Here is a 17,925-nt window from a genome sequence, read left to right as displayed (position 1 = left end):
GCCTTTAGGACACTATACGTACAGGGGGTCTGATGCCCCCTCTGGCCTCTGACGACACTATACGTACATGGTGCACCAAGGAAAGCAAAATTCTCACACACGTGAAATAAAAAGTTGGGGGGGGGGGGAAGGATTTAAGCTTGAAAAACAAGAGCAGCAAAAACCCCTCAGATCTTTGAAACCATGAGCAGAATAGGTCTGACGAAATCTAGCTAGGTTCCTGCCTGGTGTCACCGCCGGGAGAGAGGAGCCTGCAGCTTCCACTTCTGGCCCAGTCAGTCTACCTCCGAGTCTCAGCACCTGCCTAGCTAGCCCCAAGTCAGCCTCCAGTGCTAACAGAGACCATGGCCTGTGTGCTGTATGAGGGACATTCACTGTCTTCCCTAAATGGCTTTTCCCAGGGACGAACTGAGATCAATAGTCTTATTCCCATCAATTATTCCCCCACCCGGGGGCAGGAGTGGAAAGCAGAGGTGATGGTCCACTGTCTAAGGCCTTGAAGGCACTGACTCTCTGGAAAAAGAATCCACACAAAGAAATGCCAGTAAATCCTACAGGGGAACCACAGGCTGCAGCCACTAGAACAGCTGTCCCTCAAGTTTGGTGACAGCCCTGGGGTGCAGGCATACACCGGGCTGTCCTCTTGTCTCAGAGAGGAGGCCAGGGTACTCCCGCACCATGATGAGATCAACGGCAGAGTTTGAAAAGCCCCACTGTGCTGCACAGAAACAGTCAGGACCCAGGCAGCCTCCCAGCCTCCAGGGGGCGCTGTGCCTACAGCCCAGGGCGGGACCCACCTGAAAAGCTCCCGGATTTCCCTCTGGTTGGCCTGGAAGGGGATATTCCGCACCAGAATCTTGGAGGTCGTCTGCTTCTTGGAGACTTGTTTCTTCCGAGAGGTTGTCAAGGCAGGCCTGGGGTGAGACGGCAGAAACAACGGGTTATCTGAGGTGTCAACTGCTTCGCCCTAGACAGACCCTGTCACCTTCCCCCACAAAACACACCTCCCTGTCATTCCAAGGGGCCTACTGAAGGGGCCACGATGAAAGCAGAGGAAGTCAGCCTGTCCTCCACTTTGAGGTAACAAGGACTGAAGTTACTGTCTCTCCCTGGTCAATGCAGTCCATTGCTGCTGTCCCATAAGGAGGACCATGAGAAGGAGCCCCACGAGGGAGGACATTGTGTACTCTGGGCTAGCACTCTGCTCCTGAGCTACACTCTAGCTCCACTTGCTCATTTTAAAAACATGTCTGCCTGTCTCAGCTTTCTACCCAGGAGATGGACACTGATTGGTCCGGCCGGGAGAGGAAGCTGGCAAGTATCGGTATCAAAGCTGGCAAGTGAAAGCTTAATTGGGAAGAACCCCAATGGGGGAGGAATTGGGGTGTGTGAAGATATTTAATAATCAGCACCAAGGTCAGACAGAGAGAGCTGCCACCCAGCAAGGGAAGGGGAGATGCCCGAGGACTCACTTAGTGGCCCGTTCAGAGATTCGCACTTCCAGCTTATGGCCATCCACGACGTGACCCTAAAACACAAAACGACCATGACTGGTCACTTACCCATGCCTACCCTTCCCCAGCATCCAGTCCCTGGTTCTTGACAGGGATGGCTTGAACAGAAAGGCTGTCCCTGAGCCGAGCAGCAGGTGGCCAGAGACCCAGCCTCCTGATGTATTTATTCCTGATGTCCTGGCTGCCCGTTTCTACCATTGGAGGCAGTCTCAGAGAGAGGAGCCTGCAGGTCTAGCTTGCAGACAGCTCGCTCTAGTTGGCAGGCTCTTTACGGAACTCTGACCACCCAAGCCATGTGTAAGCTGGGCTCTGACTGCAGTCCCCAGCTGCAAAGCTGGTGCATTAGCAGAGTGACCCTGGGAAATCCCTTAGCTATCCCAGGAAACACACCGTGTGGGGCTTTGGACACACGATCCCTGACAGCGATGTGCACACACGTTCGTGCACAGAACAGTACACGACATGCATGCAAATGCCCGGCTACCAACTCTCGAGAAACATGAAAGAGAAGATATGGACCACCATTTGCAGAGCTGAATGTGAGTTAAATGAAGACACAGGGTGCAGGAACAAAGAAAAATTTCTAGTTTAAACAAACAAACAAAAAACCCCACAAAACTTCACAGGGCACGTGCTGGGCTATGGCCTCTGCCCTGCGTGGCCTGAGATGATTGCCAATGCAGAGAGCTGTCTTTATTTACTCATTTATTCTTTGAGATAGGGTCTATTACGTAGCTCAGGGATCCTCTTGAGTGTCAGCTGCCGCAGGCCCCAGTCCACCTCTTTGTCTAGACACCAGGGTGATATCTTGTGAGGGGTGCAACGGTTCCCCAGTCACCTCCAGACCATGCTCCTCACAGTGACTAAGAAACTGTGCTAAAACTCAACTCAGAGCCTCAGTCTCCCGCTGCCTTTGGGCCAGATGCTAGCCCTTCAAAGACCCATAAGAAGGTCGAGCCTTCCACACCTCTCTCCTTACCACCGTCCCAGAACCCTGGCCCCATTCTGCCCCCATACACTGAGCTCCTCTGCCTCTCCAACATACAAAGCTCACTCCTGCCTGTTCCTGCCACAGGTCTCTGCACTCGCCGTCCCCACCTCCTAGCTGCCCCCTCCCAGAGCTCCGAGCAGATGACTTTTCTGCCAGGACAGGTATCTGAAGTTTTCCCCAGGGGAGGCGCTACTGTCATGGAGCACCTGTGATGCTGCCTTTGCATGTTTGTTCAGGTCAGAGCCCGCCTTTCCCAGCAGAGGAAGGGGCGAGTCCAGTTCACAGTCATGGTCTGAGAGAAAATGATAGACAGATGGCCTGCATGTGAACACAGTCCCACTAGCTGACTTCCAGGATAGCTGAGGGATTTCCAGGGTCACTCTGCTAATGCACTGGCTTTGCGTCTAGGGACTGTGGCTCTGGTGGGTCAGAGTGTTCTGTAAAGGGCCTGTGAACTAGAGCGAGTATGTTTGGAACCACGGTAAAAGAATGAATGAGTGAGAGAGATGGGGGGGGGGGTTCTTAATCTTTCTTGGGCCATGGTCTCACCGTGATGGCCCAGAACCCCCGGCTTACCTGGAGCTGCTTGAGAGCTTTCTGGGCTTGCTCTGGCTTCTTGTATTTCACAAACCCAAATCCCATTGAAAGCAGCACTCCTAAGGGAAAGAGGGACAGAGAAAGGGGGTGTGGGTGGAGCTCGGCACAGACCAGATCACTTGTAAAGACTATATGGAGGGACCTACACCTAGTGTCTCTCCCTTTCTCACCTCTCTTCCTTCAAAAGAAGACCTCAGCTCGTGCTGAGATGGCAATGGGGCTGCAGGGCTGCTGCCTGGGGCCTCCTTGGCTGTACCTAGCAGATAGCTGACATGACATTAACTTCCTAATCGGTGCCTGCCTTTCAGAGGGAGTGGGAAGTAACAGAAATAACCATAGCTTCAACAAGCAACGAAGCCTCAAGCAACAATGGCCAAGGTCCGCCATGCATGAGGCAGAGGCAAATGTGGGTGTGTGCAGCGAGTTATCTCTTCTACATACATCTGACAGCTGATCACACCCGGGTCCTGGTAACAAAGTCCGGACAGGGAGGCTGACCATGCTACTGATCACACCTGGGTCCTGGTAACAAAGTCCAGACATGAAGGCTGACCATGCTACTGATCACACCTGGGTCCTGGTAACAAAGTCCAGACAGGGAAGCTGACCATGCTACTGATCACACCTGGGTCCTGGGTCACAAAGTCCGGACAGGGAGGCTGACCATGCTACTGATCACACCTGGGTCCTGGGTCAGAAAGTCCAGACAGGGAGGCTGACCATGGCTCTTTCCTGTTCTAGGGAGTGAGGAACAATAGTTCAGGTGGCAGGAGTTCTTGAGGACATTCTACCGGACTCAGGCCTTCAGAACAGCCATGTCTGGATGTGTACACTGTTGTATATATTGGTGTCCCACACTTGGTGTGAGGCTCCTGAAGACCAGGGATGGCAGGCAGTACTGGGTGCCCAGGACCTTAGACTGGGGCCCTGCTTGAGACACGTTCTTGACTAAGGTAGCTGAGCAAAGTGAGGTCATCATAGTGTCCCTACTCCAGCACAGCCGAGGTCCTTTACAAACTGGGGGAGGCCAGACAGTGACACACACCTATAATCCCAACATGGGAGGCTATGGTATTCAAGAACAGCCTGGGCTAGACAGAGAGACCCTGCCTCCAAAACAGGCTAAAATTTGAGCCCAGGTCAGGCATACACAACCAGAATGCTATATGAGCCTGGAGGTGGCTACCCACAGGCTAGGGGGTGGGGAAGCAGGGGGAGCGGGAGACTGGACAGTTCCTTCCCCACAGGAACCACACCTGCCAGTCTCAACCACAGTGAGATAGATGATACACTCGTGACTTTAACCCCCAGGTTAGGACTCTGTCACAGCACCCTGAGTAGAAGGTGCGATGGACATCTGACTCTCCCGTGTGTCCGTTTACACCTCAGTGGCTCCCTGCTGACTACTGTGTAGGGCCTAGGGGTCACCTCATTCCTGGACTCTGCCCACCATCCCAGAAGCACTGACTGCCATGCAGGGCTTCCGCCCACCACAGCCCTTAGCACAGTGCTATACTCACTGGCCCCTCAGCCATCCATAGAGTCTGGACACTCTTGGGGACAGGCACCTTTAAATTAATCGTCTGCTTTCCATCTATGGGGAGATGGTACCCATCTGAGGTACCATAGTTATCCACCACTACCCAGAAGCAGGCTGGGCCAGCCTACATGATAATCCCACCAACCCTGGCTAACCAAAGGGACTCTGGGTGGGGATGGCCTGGCCCTGCCCATCCCTTGCAGGAAACCAGGAGGAGGACTGCCAGCAGATTCAGGATAATCCCTGGGCCAAAGAAAGATATGAGGCCTATGTGCCCACTGACCAGGGAAGATCAGGATTAATGAATCAGTAGAATGCTCTAGAACTTGTCTCTGGGTATTCCCCTTGGAAAAGCAGGAGGAAGAGTCCAAGGCCAGCCTTTCCTTGGGATGCCCAGGAAAGTTCCAGAACACAGAGGTAAAAGAGGAGGCAGAGGCTTCTGCTCCACACTGCTGCCTCTGTGGAACTGTTCTAAAGCCACTCACTCACTCTTGGGGAAAGTTCTAGAGAGAGAAATACCCAGTGTATTCAGCTGGGTCCGCCAAAGAGCAGGAGGCCTAAATTTAGAGAGGGTGGTAACACTTGGAAAGCAAAGAGGAGAGGCCTCGGAGGTGTCCCACCGAGTTAGGGGATAAATACCCGCTTTACTCTTCTTCGTGGACACGGTGCAGCTCTTCACGGTTCCCACTTTGGAAAACACCTGCAAAGACACACGCCCATCACCGGCTGCCTTCCAGACAGACCACAGCTGTCACCACTCCCTTCTGTGAGGACCCGCCTCTGAGGAGGACGAGGGGCCCAAGAGTTCTAGGCAGGGCAGACAGTGTGCTGTCATCAGGCCACGGACAGGGGTTTCACATCTCCCCCCCCCCCACCTCTCCCTCCCCCAATCTCACTTACTTCCTTCAGCGTCTCCTCTGTGGTGCTGAAGTTGAGGTTCTTAATAAATAAAGTGCATCCTGGGACACTTTCTTCCTCCTCTTCCTCCTCCTCTTCCATCTCGCCTGTGGGGGCCTCTGCTCCTTCCCCTGACGTCTTTTCACCCTCTGGGTCGAGTGCTGGCCCCATCAACAGACAAATCAGGGCATTACATGGAGTCTTTGCAAAGACACGGAAGTCTCAGAGACTAACAGAGCACAGACCCTGCCAGATTAAAGGGGTTCTGCAGGCACTGCAGGGCTTCAGCAGGGGGAAGAGAGAGAGGGAGGGAGAGGGGAAAAGGAGGGGAAGAGAACTATAAGACAGGAAGGCAGACACACAGACACCCTGTCATTGGCTCCACTTGAGAGAGAACAGATACTGAACACAAGACTCTGAGTGCTAAACAGGCCCAGGCCTCTCTAACTTAACTTTAAATTACTACATGAACTACTTTCTTTAACCAGGAACCTAAGCAAAATGTTACTTTTCCTCAAAAACAAAACCAAATAAAAACCCAGGGTGCTTAGTGAACTTTCAGATTAAAATTTAATTTTAAATTTCTCAAAACTGAAGAACGGGGATGGAAGAGACCCTTCTCACTAACTCCGAACTCAAGGGATTCAACTCAAAGCCCCCAGAAGCACTGCTGTCATAGAGATTCCAGCCCAAGTGCCGGTGACAGCTCTCAGGCCAGCTTCTGCCTGCCAGTGGGGCTTCCGTCCTGGCGCTCAGCTCTGCCCACCTTCCCATCCTTTCTGAAAGCCCACACCATGAACCCACCCTGGTAAGCCCAGCGGCAATGTCACATGGCCCTGCCACCTCTCTGAAACAGTGGGAGATGCAGCTGTGCCTTTGACTATGAGTCTGACCCAGAACTCAGATGCAAGCCTTGGCAATCAGGTAAGGCTCCCAGCAACGCCACCACAGTGCAGCTGTCTGTGCATGCAAAGCAAAGCAGAGGGAAAGTGTGACTCATGATGGGGAGTGGGTTCATCAGGTCCTGGGGAAGACTCAGGAGGCTTGTGGCATTTCTAACACATGTGCCAAGACCTTGAGCTGCTGCTTCAGGAAACATGAGAGCCTAAAGAATATTTTGGAGGCTTCTGCGTCTGAACCCTAACCATCAGGCAGTCTCAGGTTGGGGCAAGGGTTCATCAGAATCAGGAATGCTATTTTCACAGGGAAGATGGTAAGGAAGACGACGGCTCAGGAGGTGTGGCGCCCACCAGAGTGGGTGTCCCTTCTTGGAACTGGTCAGTGTCTGACACTTGGGGATGTCACCTCAGCATGGTAAGAAAGGTGGAGTTTTCAGGAATAAAAAGTAGCTGTTTTTAAAAACCCAGTTTATCAATTCTTGCAACTTAAGTTGGTAGCACTTAGCCTTCATCCTCAGTTGGGGCCAGCAAAGGAACTAGTTTGCTGGCCTCATGCTCTATGCCCTGGCCTGTGCCCCACTGCTGACCCTACCCTCCTCCCATCCCGGGTCTGGACTCAGCCAGCTCTCAGCAGCATCCAGGGAACAGGAGCCTGGCAGGCCCTGGCATGTGCACCCAGGACTCGGCTCTGACCTGTGCCTCAGAGTGTGATCAGATAGATGGTCACAGGGATACGACACTCAGCTTTAGCAACAAATTAAGCTAAAAAAGTTGTGGTCAGGATTCAAGTAGCAAGCTAGCTACTCCTAGCCCCAGCCTCAGAAGATAGGGGACTTTTGAGCATGGCTGGCATCTACTCCTAGGTGTCTGGCCAGAACAGTTCCAGTGACCTCGGGCTGGAGGTGGCTGAAGCACCAGGAGGGTGAAAACAAGGTCTTTAAAAGAATTGTTCCTGCCTTAGCCCCAAGTGACAAAAGAAAGGAGAAAAAGGGTATTATGAAATCCAAATGGATGACAAGAGAAGCAAGAAGAACCAGAGAGAAGGAGTAAGAAAGGTGGAGGGCTGGGCAAGGGCTGGGGCTGGGGCTGGGGCGAGAAGCTAGATGCCAGGTGGGCTGCAGGGTCTGGGAGGAGCAGGGAAAAAGCTGCCTCCACCTCAGTCAGTACAATGACAGGCAGTCATGGGTGGCCACAGGGGGCGCCATTATAATCAGGCTGCAGGATTCCCCTGCCCCTCCCTACTCCAGGCTGCTGTGAGGCCCACAGCGACAGCCTGTTATCAGCAGCCAGCAGCTTTGTGGGACCTCCCCTGACTCACAGCCCTTTATCTAGAGGTGAGGGTCTTGGTTGTGGGAAGATAAAACACGTTGTTCCTCTCCCTCGGGACCCATGCAGGGAACAGAAGCTCACTGCAGAAAAGCCTGCCCATCCCCCTCCTCCTTGCCTGTGAAATCCGAGTCTGGGTCCCTGGCACTCTCGGTTCTTACCCCACAGGGATGGGAGAGCTGGTGGCACCTCAGAAACAATGTGCAATGGGCAGGGGGTGAGGAGGAACAGGATGGAACTCAGAGGACTTGGGACAAAAAAGGGGACTGTGTAGTAAAACAAAGAAAAAAGAGCCACAGGACGCAGTGGGCCTGGGCAGGGCTACAGCCAGGGACAGCTTCCCAGCCCAAATATGGGTAAGTAGCTTGGCCTTGCTTCTAGATCTGAGGACCTTGGTGCAGGTCACAGGCTGTGGCCCTGGAAACCAGCCCCTCCCAGGGTCAGAGCCTGGTGGGACAAGGCAACAGAGCACCAACTCCAGACCCCAGACGCTGGTGTCAGGAAACCTTTAGTTCCAGAGAAAGGTCTGCACCCAAGGCCACCGACACTACTCAGCCCTACTAGGCCAGCTAGAAGCTCTAGCGAGCAGGCTCTGTGTGGGTGGCTACAAGAGCACCTGGAGAAATGCCACTTGGCTCCCAGCCTGTGGGTGACAACAGTGACCTTGGTCATCCTGGTGGCTGTCATCCATGTTACAGACGCCAAGACAGAACTCAGAGAAAGGAGACGCTCCCCAGCCAATGCAAGGAACACTGGACAGCACATGCATCTCCCCAGAGCAACGCCACTGCTGTAACTGTACCGCAGCGTCCTGACCACTCAGGGGCTCAGGCCACGACCACCGAAAGTCACCTTCACACCGCAGTGTCCTGACCACTCATTGGTTGGGCCACCAAACACCTGAAGCCTCTTTTAAACCTCATGTGTGCCAGAGGCTCAGGCACAAGCACCACCATAAGCCAGCCCTCCCTGCAGAGGGATGGAGTCGCAGCCTCCCAGTCTTTCACTGCTTTGGCATCCACCTTTGAAGCCCTCCTGCCGACCCTGCCCTGTGCCTAGGGCTGCATGCTGAGCACCTGGGGTGCAGTGATAGGCTGGCCAGGAACAAACAGGGAGAAACAGTGTGCAGATTCCAGTGTCGACCAGAATCACCTGGGGGGAGGGGTACTGCATCAGGAGAAATGTATCAGGACAGGCGGGCAAAGCCACGCACCATCTTCATGGGTGGCTCAGGGCCTCACAGGCTGATACAGCCGCCCAGTCAGGAGATGGGCCTCCTAGGGTGTGTCTCTAGGAACCCTGGCCCTGGCTAATTTTCATGCTTGACAATAGTATTTGCTTTATGCCAAAACGTATCACCCAGGTTCAAGTGTAGTTCAGAGCCAAGAAGGAAGGCAGTTGGAGGCCGGGGGTGATATGGGGTAAGAACTAACCCAGAGAGAGGTGGGCAGATCAAAGCTAAACACTTGCAGAACATCCACCGCCTGAGGTTCCAGCCCTCAACTCTAATGAAAAAAACAAATACAGGACTGTGAGAAGGGACATCTCTTGACTTATCACAAGCAGGCTTGAGGGAACCTCTGGTCTCACAGACAACCATGCTGCCTCCTAGCAGAAACTAGGAAAGGGTGTGTAAAAGGTCTCACCAGCTACAGAAAGTGTCAGGGTCAAAGGGCAGAGACAGAAATGCCTTCCCATCTAGAACTATGGCCTCTGTGGAGCGAACAGAGATGTCACTTGACCTGTGCAAGAATCTGAGCCTCCGTCTGCCAACCTCATTACTGGCCTTTGCTTTTCTTGGGGCAATATAGTCCTATGCCCATACACATTAATATACAAAGGCCATAGGAAATGGGTGTAGTCCCAGCACTCAAGAGCGGAGGCAGGGGGATCTGACGCTCATGACAGCCCTCACATCTGCGGGTCCACTGCCCAGGGTGACCCTGGTATGACACCTGGATGCCTCAGGTTCTCGGAGTGACAGCACTGCTGAGCCATCAGTCTGGACAGGGGACAGTGATCCTGACACCCAAGCTGCTGCAAAGGGACCGTCTCTTCCAGCAGCCACCTTGATGATGGAGACAAGGTTCACACAGCCTCTTTCATCCCTGTCCATTACTCAAAGATTCTGCCTCTATAGCCCTCCACCAAGAGGCTGAAAGTTGGCCACCTCATGTGGCTCACTTTTTAAAGGGCATTTGATACTCCCACTCCCATGCAATCTCTCTGCAGGAATAATGCAGGGCGTCTATCTGGCCAGTGGCCCAATGACAGTCTCAGCTGCCCTCTCCCTCTTCCCACGACTGCCCACAGCATGGTGACCCAGACTCTGCTCTTACCCGTCTCTGGCTCTGCCTTGTCTTTCTCTGCAGTCTGTGCAGGTTGGGAATCTTTCTTCTGCGGGGCTGCGCCAAAGACACCAATTGGAGCCCACTCCAGGTACAGGGGGACATGATGAAACTGCAGGGACAGGGGTGCCAAGGTTGTAGGTCCCCATCAAAAAGCTGGCTTGGAGACTGAATGCCATCTGACAGAAGGGCCTGAGGGCCAGAGGTGACAGGCACGGAGCCCTTCCTGCATAGGCCAGTCCCAGGACCCTTGTACAGGGAGATGCCAGAGTACAGCCTGCGGAGACTCATGTCACACTGAGGTCTATGAAGTATAAAAGTCTCAGACAGACAGAAATTCCTTGTACTGGGCTGAATGGTGGCTTCCCAAGACAAGGTCACATCTTGACCCTGAGCCCTGGAGCCTTTGCAATATGAAGCAGATTCTGGAGGGAGACTGCCCTGAGCTAAGTGTGATCTAAGTTTAATAAACAAACAAACAACAACAACAAAAAACCTCCCTGCCGGTGTGTGTGTGTGTGTGTGTGTGTGTGTGTGTGTGTGTGTGACACACCCATAATCCCAGCACCAGGGAGGCAGAGGTAGGCAGATCTCTGTGAGTTCAAGGCCATCCTGGTCTACAGAGCAAGTTCCAGGGCAGCCAGGCTACACAGAAAAACTCTGTCTTGAAAAACGAACAAAACAAGAAGTCCAGAGGGAGGAATGGCTCGAGCAAAGACAAGATGGAGTGACGGTCAAGTCGAGGTCACTGGGGTTATCAGAAGCAAGAATGTAGGGGACACACTCTGTCCTGCACCTGGTAGAGGAGGGCAAGAACCCACTGCTTGGTGGCTTGGGCTCCTGGCAGCCAGCTTCGGAAAGAGCCCAGACTCGGCTGTCTGATGCCACCAAGTTGGTGGCCGCTTGTCACAGTAGCCCAAGAAGCTCACACCTACTAATTTCTCTTTAATCAGAAGTCAGTCCCAGGTACAGCTCACGGCCAGCACAAGGAGGGCGGTGAGCTCCTAGACGGACTGTGGACTTGGACAGAGCCTATGTGTGCCAGGCCCATGCCAGCCTGAGGGCGCCACCAAGATGAGCCACCATACCTTGGAATAGGCCAGGTGCCTGAAGGCCTTGCGGGCCTCTAGGGGCTCCAGGAACTCTACAATGGCTGAGATGCCACCTTCAGGCAGCAGCACACGACCCAAGCTGCCAAAGCGGCCGAAGATCTCTTGGAGTTCTGCTGCCAGCGTACCTGCTGGGAGGTTCTTCACCAGGATCACGGTCCTACTTCGCTCTGCTGCAGCCTGAGGGGAAGAGACGAACGTGTGTGACATCAGGACGGTGACCTCAGCATGGCTTCAGCACTGAACACTGGTGGTGGCCCCATCAGGGCCCCTGGCGGACAAGCCTGAAAAGCAGAGCTGAGGGGCTTGGTGGGGTATGGGGGACACGGGACTCAGGCGTTTATTTCTTGTGTGCTACATGCCCCACAGACGGAACCACACCTCCCCCAGTTCATCCCAAGCCACACAGAGTCCAACAGTTCCTGATCTCAACCCGGACTGGAACAGCCAGAGTGGCTCTATATGGGCTTCCAAAGGACAGAGCACATCTCAGTGCCCAGGTTCCTTGCTGGCACTGTGGACCTGCTGCCCAGGTGTGGAAGGCAGGAATAGCTGGGAGCTTTCATCACTGGGTATACCCGACCTTCTGCAGGGGATATTCTGAGGGGCCACTCCTGCAGGCCCCCTCTTGGCTCAGGCTCCCATCACCCACAGGGTCCATCCACATCTCTCCAGCCTCCCTCCCGGGAAACCCTTTCCCAGCTCTGTAGTGGCCACTGGGCTAGAAATTAAGAGACCCACTACGTGCAGTACGGACTCACCTGGCTGAAAGAGTCCAGGCAAACGCCATTGTTGATAAGGAAGCTGCGAACCTCCTGGACCAGCTGGGTCTCCCCCAGAGCCACACGCACAGCCACACTGCCCTTGGTCTCCTGTGGGAGGAAGAAGCCTGGTGCTGTTAGTAGGTGGCTCAAAGGGAAATGCGTGTGGTTCATGTGCATTGTTCTCTATGCTGAGGTTCCCAGGACTAAGACTCCTCTGGACCTGTGCAGTAAACGCTGGACTCCTTGGTCCCTCTCCTGGCTTTCTTCAGGTAGCTAGTCCTGGTGTTCTTACAGCTCACTGCCTGCAGGGGCTTCAGACTCATCCACCTCAGCTTCTGCCAGCTCCTACCCTAGCCTCTCGTCACCTGTCATTTGTGTCTCCCTCCACTAGAGGGCACCAGAAGAGCAGGTGCCCTTCTGTCCTGAGTATGGCTGGGTTCCTGACATCTGAACCAAAGCCACTGTCCCTCTAACTTAGGTCAAGCTGTGGCCGCTCAAAACAGTGGCCATGTTGCCAAATGCGGCCTGCTCAATCCGGTCCCATGCCAACTGTAAAATATGCACATCCGCCCCAAAGGAAGAAGGGAAAATGGCTCGGGTTGTTTTTTTACTGGGCACGTTTAACAGGAGCACTCTAGATAGCCTGACTTTAAACGCCAGGAAAATGAACCCTGCTTGCTTCTCTGAAACATGACTGCTAACTACCTCATCTGTGGTGGCGTTCAGTGTCCAGGGACAGTGCTGACCCTGCGACAAGGGAGAGTGAGCTATGAGCACGATCAACAGGCACCCTCGCTGACCGGGCCACAAGCTGCTCCCACTTCAGGGTTGGCCTAAGATAACTAACTCTGCGGCTGTCCAGGTCCAGACGCCTGCCCTGCGGAAGAACTGATCCGAAATAAAGCACACACGGAGGCCCTTCACTCACGTGATCAAACACTTGGCTCTTAGTGGCGTTGTACTTCTGTGCAATGGCGTCGGCTACAGCGTTTGGTCCCATGAACAGCGCGTTCCAGTTGTGAGAACTGGGGAGTGGGGCAGAAAAGAGGTCACACAGTGGTCCCCTCCCTCCAACTCCAGGCCATGAGCAAGCCCACGAGGTCTGAAGACCAGGAGACTGAGGGGGTCACTAACAGTCTCTCAAGCCAAGTCTCAGTCCTAGCTCTGGGCAGGGACTCTGTGCACCCCTCCTCTGACGCACGCTATGCTGCAGGTCATGGGGAGATGCTGTTTCTGCTCTGCATGTCTCACAAATGGGAAAGCTGAGGCCCTGAGAAGTCATGAACGAGGACTCTAGCACCATGAAGACTGAAAGTGGAACCCGGGACCAGAGCGCAGCGGCCACTGAGGGCTGACTAGGACCTGGAGCTGTTGGCTTTGTCCATGGCTTCCTTCTTCTTCTTGTAAGAGGATCCCGGGGCATCTGCCTCCTGGCTGGCTTCCTTCTTGATAGTGGAAGGAAGGACATGGAGCATCCTGCCCTGGAGGGAACGGAAGGAGGATGTAAACACAGGCTCTTCCCTTAAGGAAAATGGCTCCCAAAGGGGGTGTCACTATTAGGAGGTGTGATTTTCGTGGGAGTAGGTGTGGCCATGTTGGAGGAAGTGTGTCACTGTGGGGGTGGGCTTCGAGGTCTCCTATGCTCAAGCTTCCCTCAGTGTGACACTCAGTCTATTTCCTGCTGCCTGCATGTCAACATGTAGCAGCTCCTTCTCCAGCACCATGTCTGCCTGCACGCCACCACGATAATAATGGACTAAATCTCTGAAACTATAAGCTGCCACCTCAATTCAATGCTTTCCTTATATGAGCTGCTATGGTCATGGTGTCTCTTCACAGCAATAGAAGCCCTAAAACACCTCCTCCGGTCACAAGTGCACTAGATCCACGTATGATTGGAGGAAGACAGCAGAAAGACCTTGTGGTTTGTGGCAGTTTGAATGAGAATGATCCTCATAGGCTCATAGACTTGAAAGTTTGGCCCCAGTTCGTGGAACTATTTGAGAAGGATTAGGAGGTATGGCCTTGTTAGAGGGAAACGTTGAAGTTTCAAAAGTCCACACTATCTCCAGTCAGCTTTCTCTCTGCCTTATGCTTGTGACTGGAGACATAAGCACTCAGCTACTGCGCTGGCATCATGCCTGCCTGCAGTCACGCTCCCACCATGATGGTCAGACTCATGCCCTGAAACGGTAAGCCCCCAGTAAACTCTTTGGAGTTTAAGACATCCATGTGACACAAGGCCGGTCACTGTAGTGAGGCCAGCTGACACCACCACATGCAGGAAACACTGTTCACGTTTAAAAAGATTTAATTTATATGCACGTGGTGTGTGCCTGAGCATGATTATACATATGTGTATCATGTGTGTCGGGTGTCTCTGGAGGTCAGAAGAGGGCATCGGATCTTCTGAAGCTGGAGTTACAGGTGGTTGTGTGTGATCCGACATGGCTTTAGGGACTGAACTTTGATCCTCTGGAGGAAATGTTCATTTTTCTCCCTCCCCTCCCCCCCCGTCTTTTAAGACAGGTTCTCACTATATACCCCTGGCTGGCCTGGATACTATATATAGACCAGGCTGGCCTTGAACTCACAGAGATCCACCTGCTTTTGCCTCTTGAGTTCTCCATCTCTGGAAACTGTTCACTTAACAAGGACAGCTGCAGCCCCACAGCCCCACAAACCTGCATCCTGTCCTGTCTGTCCCTACCCAGTGAGAGAACATGAGGCGTCCACAAGTGGATGCAGTTCTAGCCTGGTGACAGTGACATCTATAAACCTGAAAACAATGCCATCTATAGACCAGGAACAAATAATCCCAACACAGGCAGCCAGGGACTCAAGGCAGGTGTGCTGTACGCACTACCTGTCACCACGGCAGACAGCCTGAGGTGCTTGGGCACGCCCTGGCTACCTGCTTCCCACTTCACTGTCTGCCAAGAAGTATTTCAGGAAGCAAAGGGCACACTTTTCACTCAATAAATATTCTGTAAGTACCCAGCGTGTGCCAGGCTGCCACAGACAGACCCCTGCCTTTAGAAATCCCACCCTCTAAAAGCTCACTTCAGGTGACAGCATGGCAAATTGCTGTGGGCACTAAGGTCTAAAACAACACACACACACACACACCCCTACTTCCTTGAGCCCAGCAGTCTGACTAGTCCTGAGCAAACTTACCTGGAATACCTGCCCATCTACCTCAGCATAGGCCTTCACCGCGTGCTCAGGGAACATGAAGGTGACGAAGGCAAAACCCTTGGGCTTCTTGGTCAGGCTGTCGATGGGATAGTGGAGTTCTGACAGGGGACCTGGAGATGGGAGGAGTGCCAGTCAGCTGTGGGCCAGAGCACTAACATTGGGCACTGACCAGGGAAAGGTCTGGACTGGTGAGATCAACAAATGGCTGTTGTGGACCAGCCCAGGCTGCTGGGCCCCACAGGAGAGCATGGCTTACTGGCCCGAGGTGTGGGCTGTCTCCCCACTCTGCTGCCTGCTCTACAGGCTGCCTTCCCTTGCCCCTGCCACTTCACACGCACAGGCCTGTTTCCTTACCTACGTCATACCACAAATTCCTGGTTCACAGAACAGGTACTGACACATGAGTGCAGCCAAGAGTGCCTCCTACAGGTGGTGGCATGTAAGTGCCATGACATTACCACACAAGACAAGCAGAGCTTTCCACTCTGCACAGGGCATGATCGTGTCCTTACCATGAAACCCTGTCTTCCTGAATGGACATCCACAGTCTAGACAATCCCTCTTCTGTCCAGTCTGGCAGTACCAGGCAGGAGGCAGGAGAGCCTGGCAGGACAGCTGTGGGCACACTGGGAGGTTTCACCACCACCATGCCTACTCTCGAGACCCTGTCCTTGGAAAAGCTACTTCAGGCATGTTGCAAGTGTCACGGTCTCAGCCCCATTTAGAGCCCTGCTGCCCTCTGTGTGATAATCCCGACTCCATGGGCAAACACATCCCCGTGGCCAGACAACTTACTGGCTGGTGAGTTTTCAACGGGAGAAACTACAACAGCAGCAACAGTAAGAACAGTTCCTCTGAACTGGGGTGACCAATGTTTGCCTGGTGCATCCAAGGTCCCGGGCCCAGCCCTGGCACTGTTAGGAAAAAAGTTAGCTCTGGGAGGGACTGACCAACTGGTCCCCAGAACAGGACAAAAACGGCATAGTGCTGGTCTCTCCAGCCAAGCCAGTTCAGGGTCCTGAAAGTGGGGTGGGGAGTTGAAGAAGAGAGGATGGAAAAGGCAGGGGTGGTCAACTAGCTGAGACAGCTCAAACTAGAGTCAGGGTGTCCTTGCAAGGGGCGCGTGTGCAGAGAAGGCTGTTAATCTTTCCCTAGTGAACTCTTCAGGTTTAGGGGTACTTTAACTCCCTGGCATAGTCTTGTATCTTTTTTTTCTCCCCCTTGAGATAGGGTCTCACTGTGTAGACCAGGCTGGCCAGGAACTCACAGAGATCCATCTGCCTCTGCCTCCTGAGTGCTGACATTAAAGGCCAAAGGGTGTGTGCCTCTGGGCCCATCCACTTATAACAGCCGAGATCCAGGCTTTTAAGGAGGAGATGTTCTTTACCTGGGAGTGACCATCCTAGGGGAAGCACAGAGGAGAGAATAGCACAGGAAGAGGAACCTAGGACCTGCTAGGACCAGAACCACTGCTGTTGGGCTTGGCTTCTTCATTTGCTAAGGGGTATTCCTGCTTCCTGCTTAATTTAATTAAACTCCTGACTGCTTGATTCTCTTTTAAAAGCTAAAACCAGGGTAGAGACTGGAGGAGACCAAAGGATCCCTTTAATGACAGCATCATACAGTCAACAAAAAGACCAGACTCATGCTGGGCATCTTCAATCCCAGCACTCCAGAGACCAGCCTGGTCTGCAGAGTGAGTTCCAGGCCAGCCAGGACTACAGAGAAGCCCTGTCTTAGAAGAAAAAAAAGGCACTGTAGTACACGCTGGTTAACTCAGGAGGCAGGAGGATTGCTGCAAATTCAAGGCCAGCCTGGGCTATATAGCAAGATTTTTGTTTCTAAAACAAAAAAGACTTCTGACAGCCAGGTGCCTCGGTGTCTACTAAGGATGGGACCGCAGTGTTGCCAGCCTGAGACACCACTCTCCCCTCTGCTTCACACTGGGAGAGGACAGAGGTCGTCCACACCAGCAGAGGAGCCTCTAGATGACGGAAGCAAATACCACCCCAGACCAAGTGGACGCAGCACTCACCGTAGGCAGAGAACAGCTTCTCCAAGTCTTCCTCGGAGCTGGTGTAGGACAGGTTCCTCACGAAGAGCCTCCCAGAGTCGGCCAGGTCCTCCTCCTCCTCATGTTCCCCAAGCGTGCGGCTCTTCCAGGGTGTGGTGCTGCTCTTTGGGGGACTGTGGGCCTTGGGGGCCTTCTCCCTGAAGACCTCAATATAGCGTCCACCTACATGAAGACAGGGGCCACGCCTGTATGTGCCTGAAGTTGGCTGAGCTTCCCGAGGGTGTCATTAGCCTCTGCTCTGCTGCTGTCCAGAGCCTGTGTCTCTGTGGATGTTTTTGTCTGCAGCAGACTGTTCCCCAGGCTGCAGCTGGATCCACTGGGATCTTGCTTGCCTTGGCAGTGCTGCCACAGTCCGGAGGAGCTTACAGGGCCATTCTGCATTCTGGGGCCTCCCCAGCTCCCCCACTGGCTGATCTGCCTTGGGAAAGTTTCACATGACAACCCGACCTGGGACAGTGAGTGACCGATTGCACGCACCGCTCATGCCACGTGCCCATCCCACATCAACCGGCACCCATCCTCCCAATCCACTCAGCACTCCATCAGAAACCACCCCTTGACCTGCTTACGGGAACCCCATCCTCCCTCAGTGCGACTCTCCTGGCAATGGCCCACTTGACCATGCTGGGGTGGGTAAGGACGTGTCCTCCCAAGTTAGCCAGTGTCAC

The 17,925-nt window shown here is 53.7% G+C and overlaps 1 protein-coding gene across 1 annotated transcript in view; it reads right to left on the bottom strand.

Moving 5' to 3' along the window:
* Rbm19 (RNA binding motif protein 19) overlaps positions 1-17,925 on the bottom strand; it is an 82,271-nt gene that overhangs the window by 54,188 nt on the left and 10,158 nt on the right. Inside the window, exons 10-21 of the mRNA XM_038345320.1 lie at positions 17,219-17,419; positions 15,163-15,293; positions 13,348-13,466; positions 12,914-13,010; positions 11,983-12,093; positions 11,201-11,401; positions 10,104-10,224; positions 5,543-5,700; positions 5,282-5,342; positions 3,082-3,161; positions 1,473-1,528; positions 798-914 (exon numbers count right to left, since the gene is read on the bottom strand). Coding sequence (XP_038201248.1) covers positions 798-914; positions 1,473-1,528; positions 3,082-3,161; positions 5,282-5,342; positions 5,543-5,700; positions 10,104-10,224; positions 11,201-11,401; positions 11,983-12,093; positions 12,914-13,010; positions 13,348-13,466; positions 15,163-15,293; positions 17,219-17,419 — 1,453 coding nt within the window. The remainder of the gene's footprint in view (positions 1-797; positions 915-1,472; positions 1,529-3,081; positions 3,162-5,281; positions 5,343-5,542; positions 5,701-10,103; positions 10,225-11,200; positions 11,402-11,982; positions 12,094-12,913; positions 13,011-13,347; positions 13,467-15,162; positions 15,294-17,218; positions 17,420-17,925) is intronic.

Source organism: Arvicola amphibius, chromosome 10 (assembly GCF_903992535.2).
Source record: "Arvicola amphibius chromosome 10, mArvAmp1.2, whole genome shotgun sequence".
In the NCBI taxonomy this organism is placed as follows: domain Eukaryota; kingdom Metazoa; phylum Chordata; class Mammalia; order Rodentia; family Cricetidae; genus Arvicola; species Arvicola amphibius.
The sequence above is the reverse complement of the archived record's forward strand: the minus strand, read 5'-3'. Positions and strand labels throughout refer to the sequence as shown.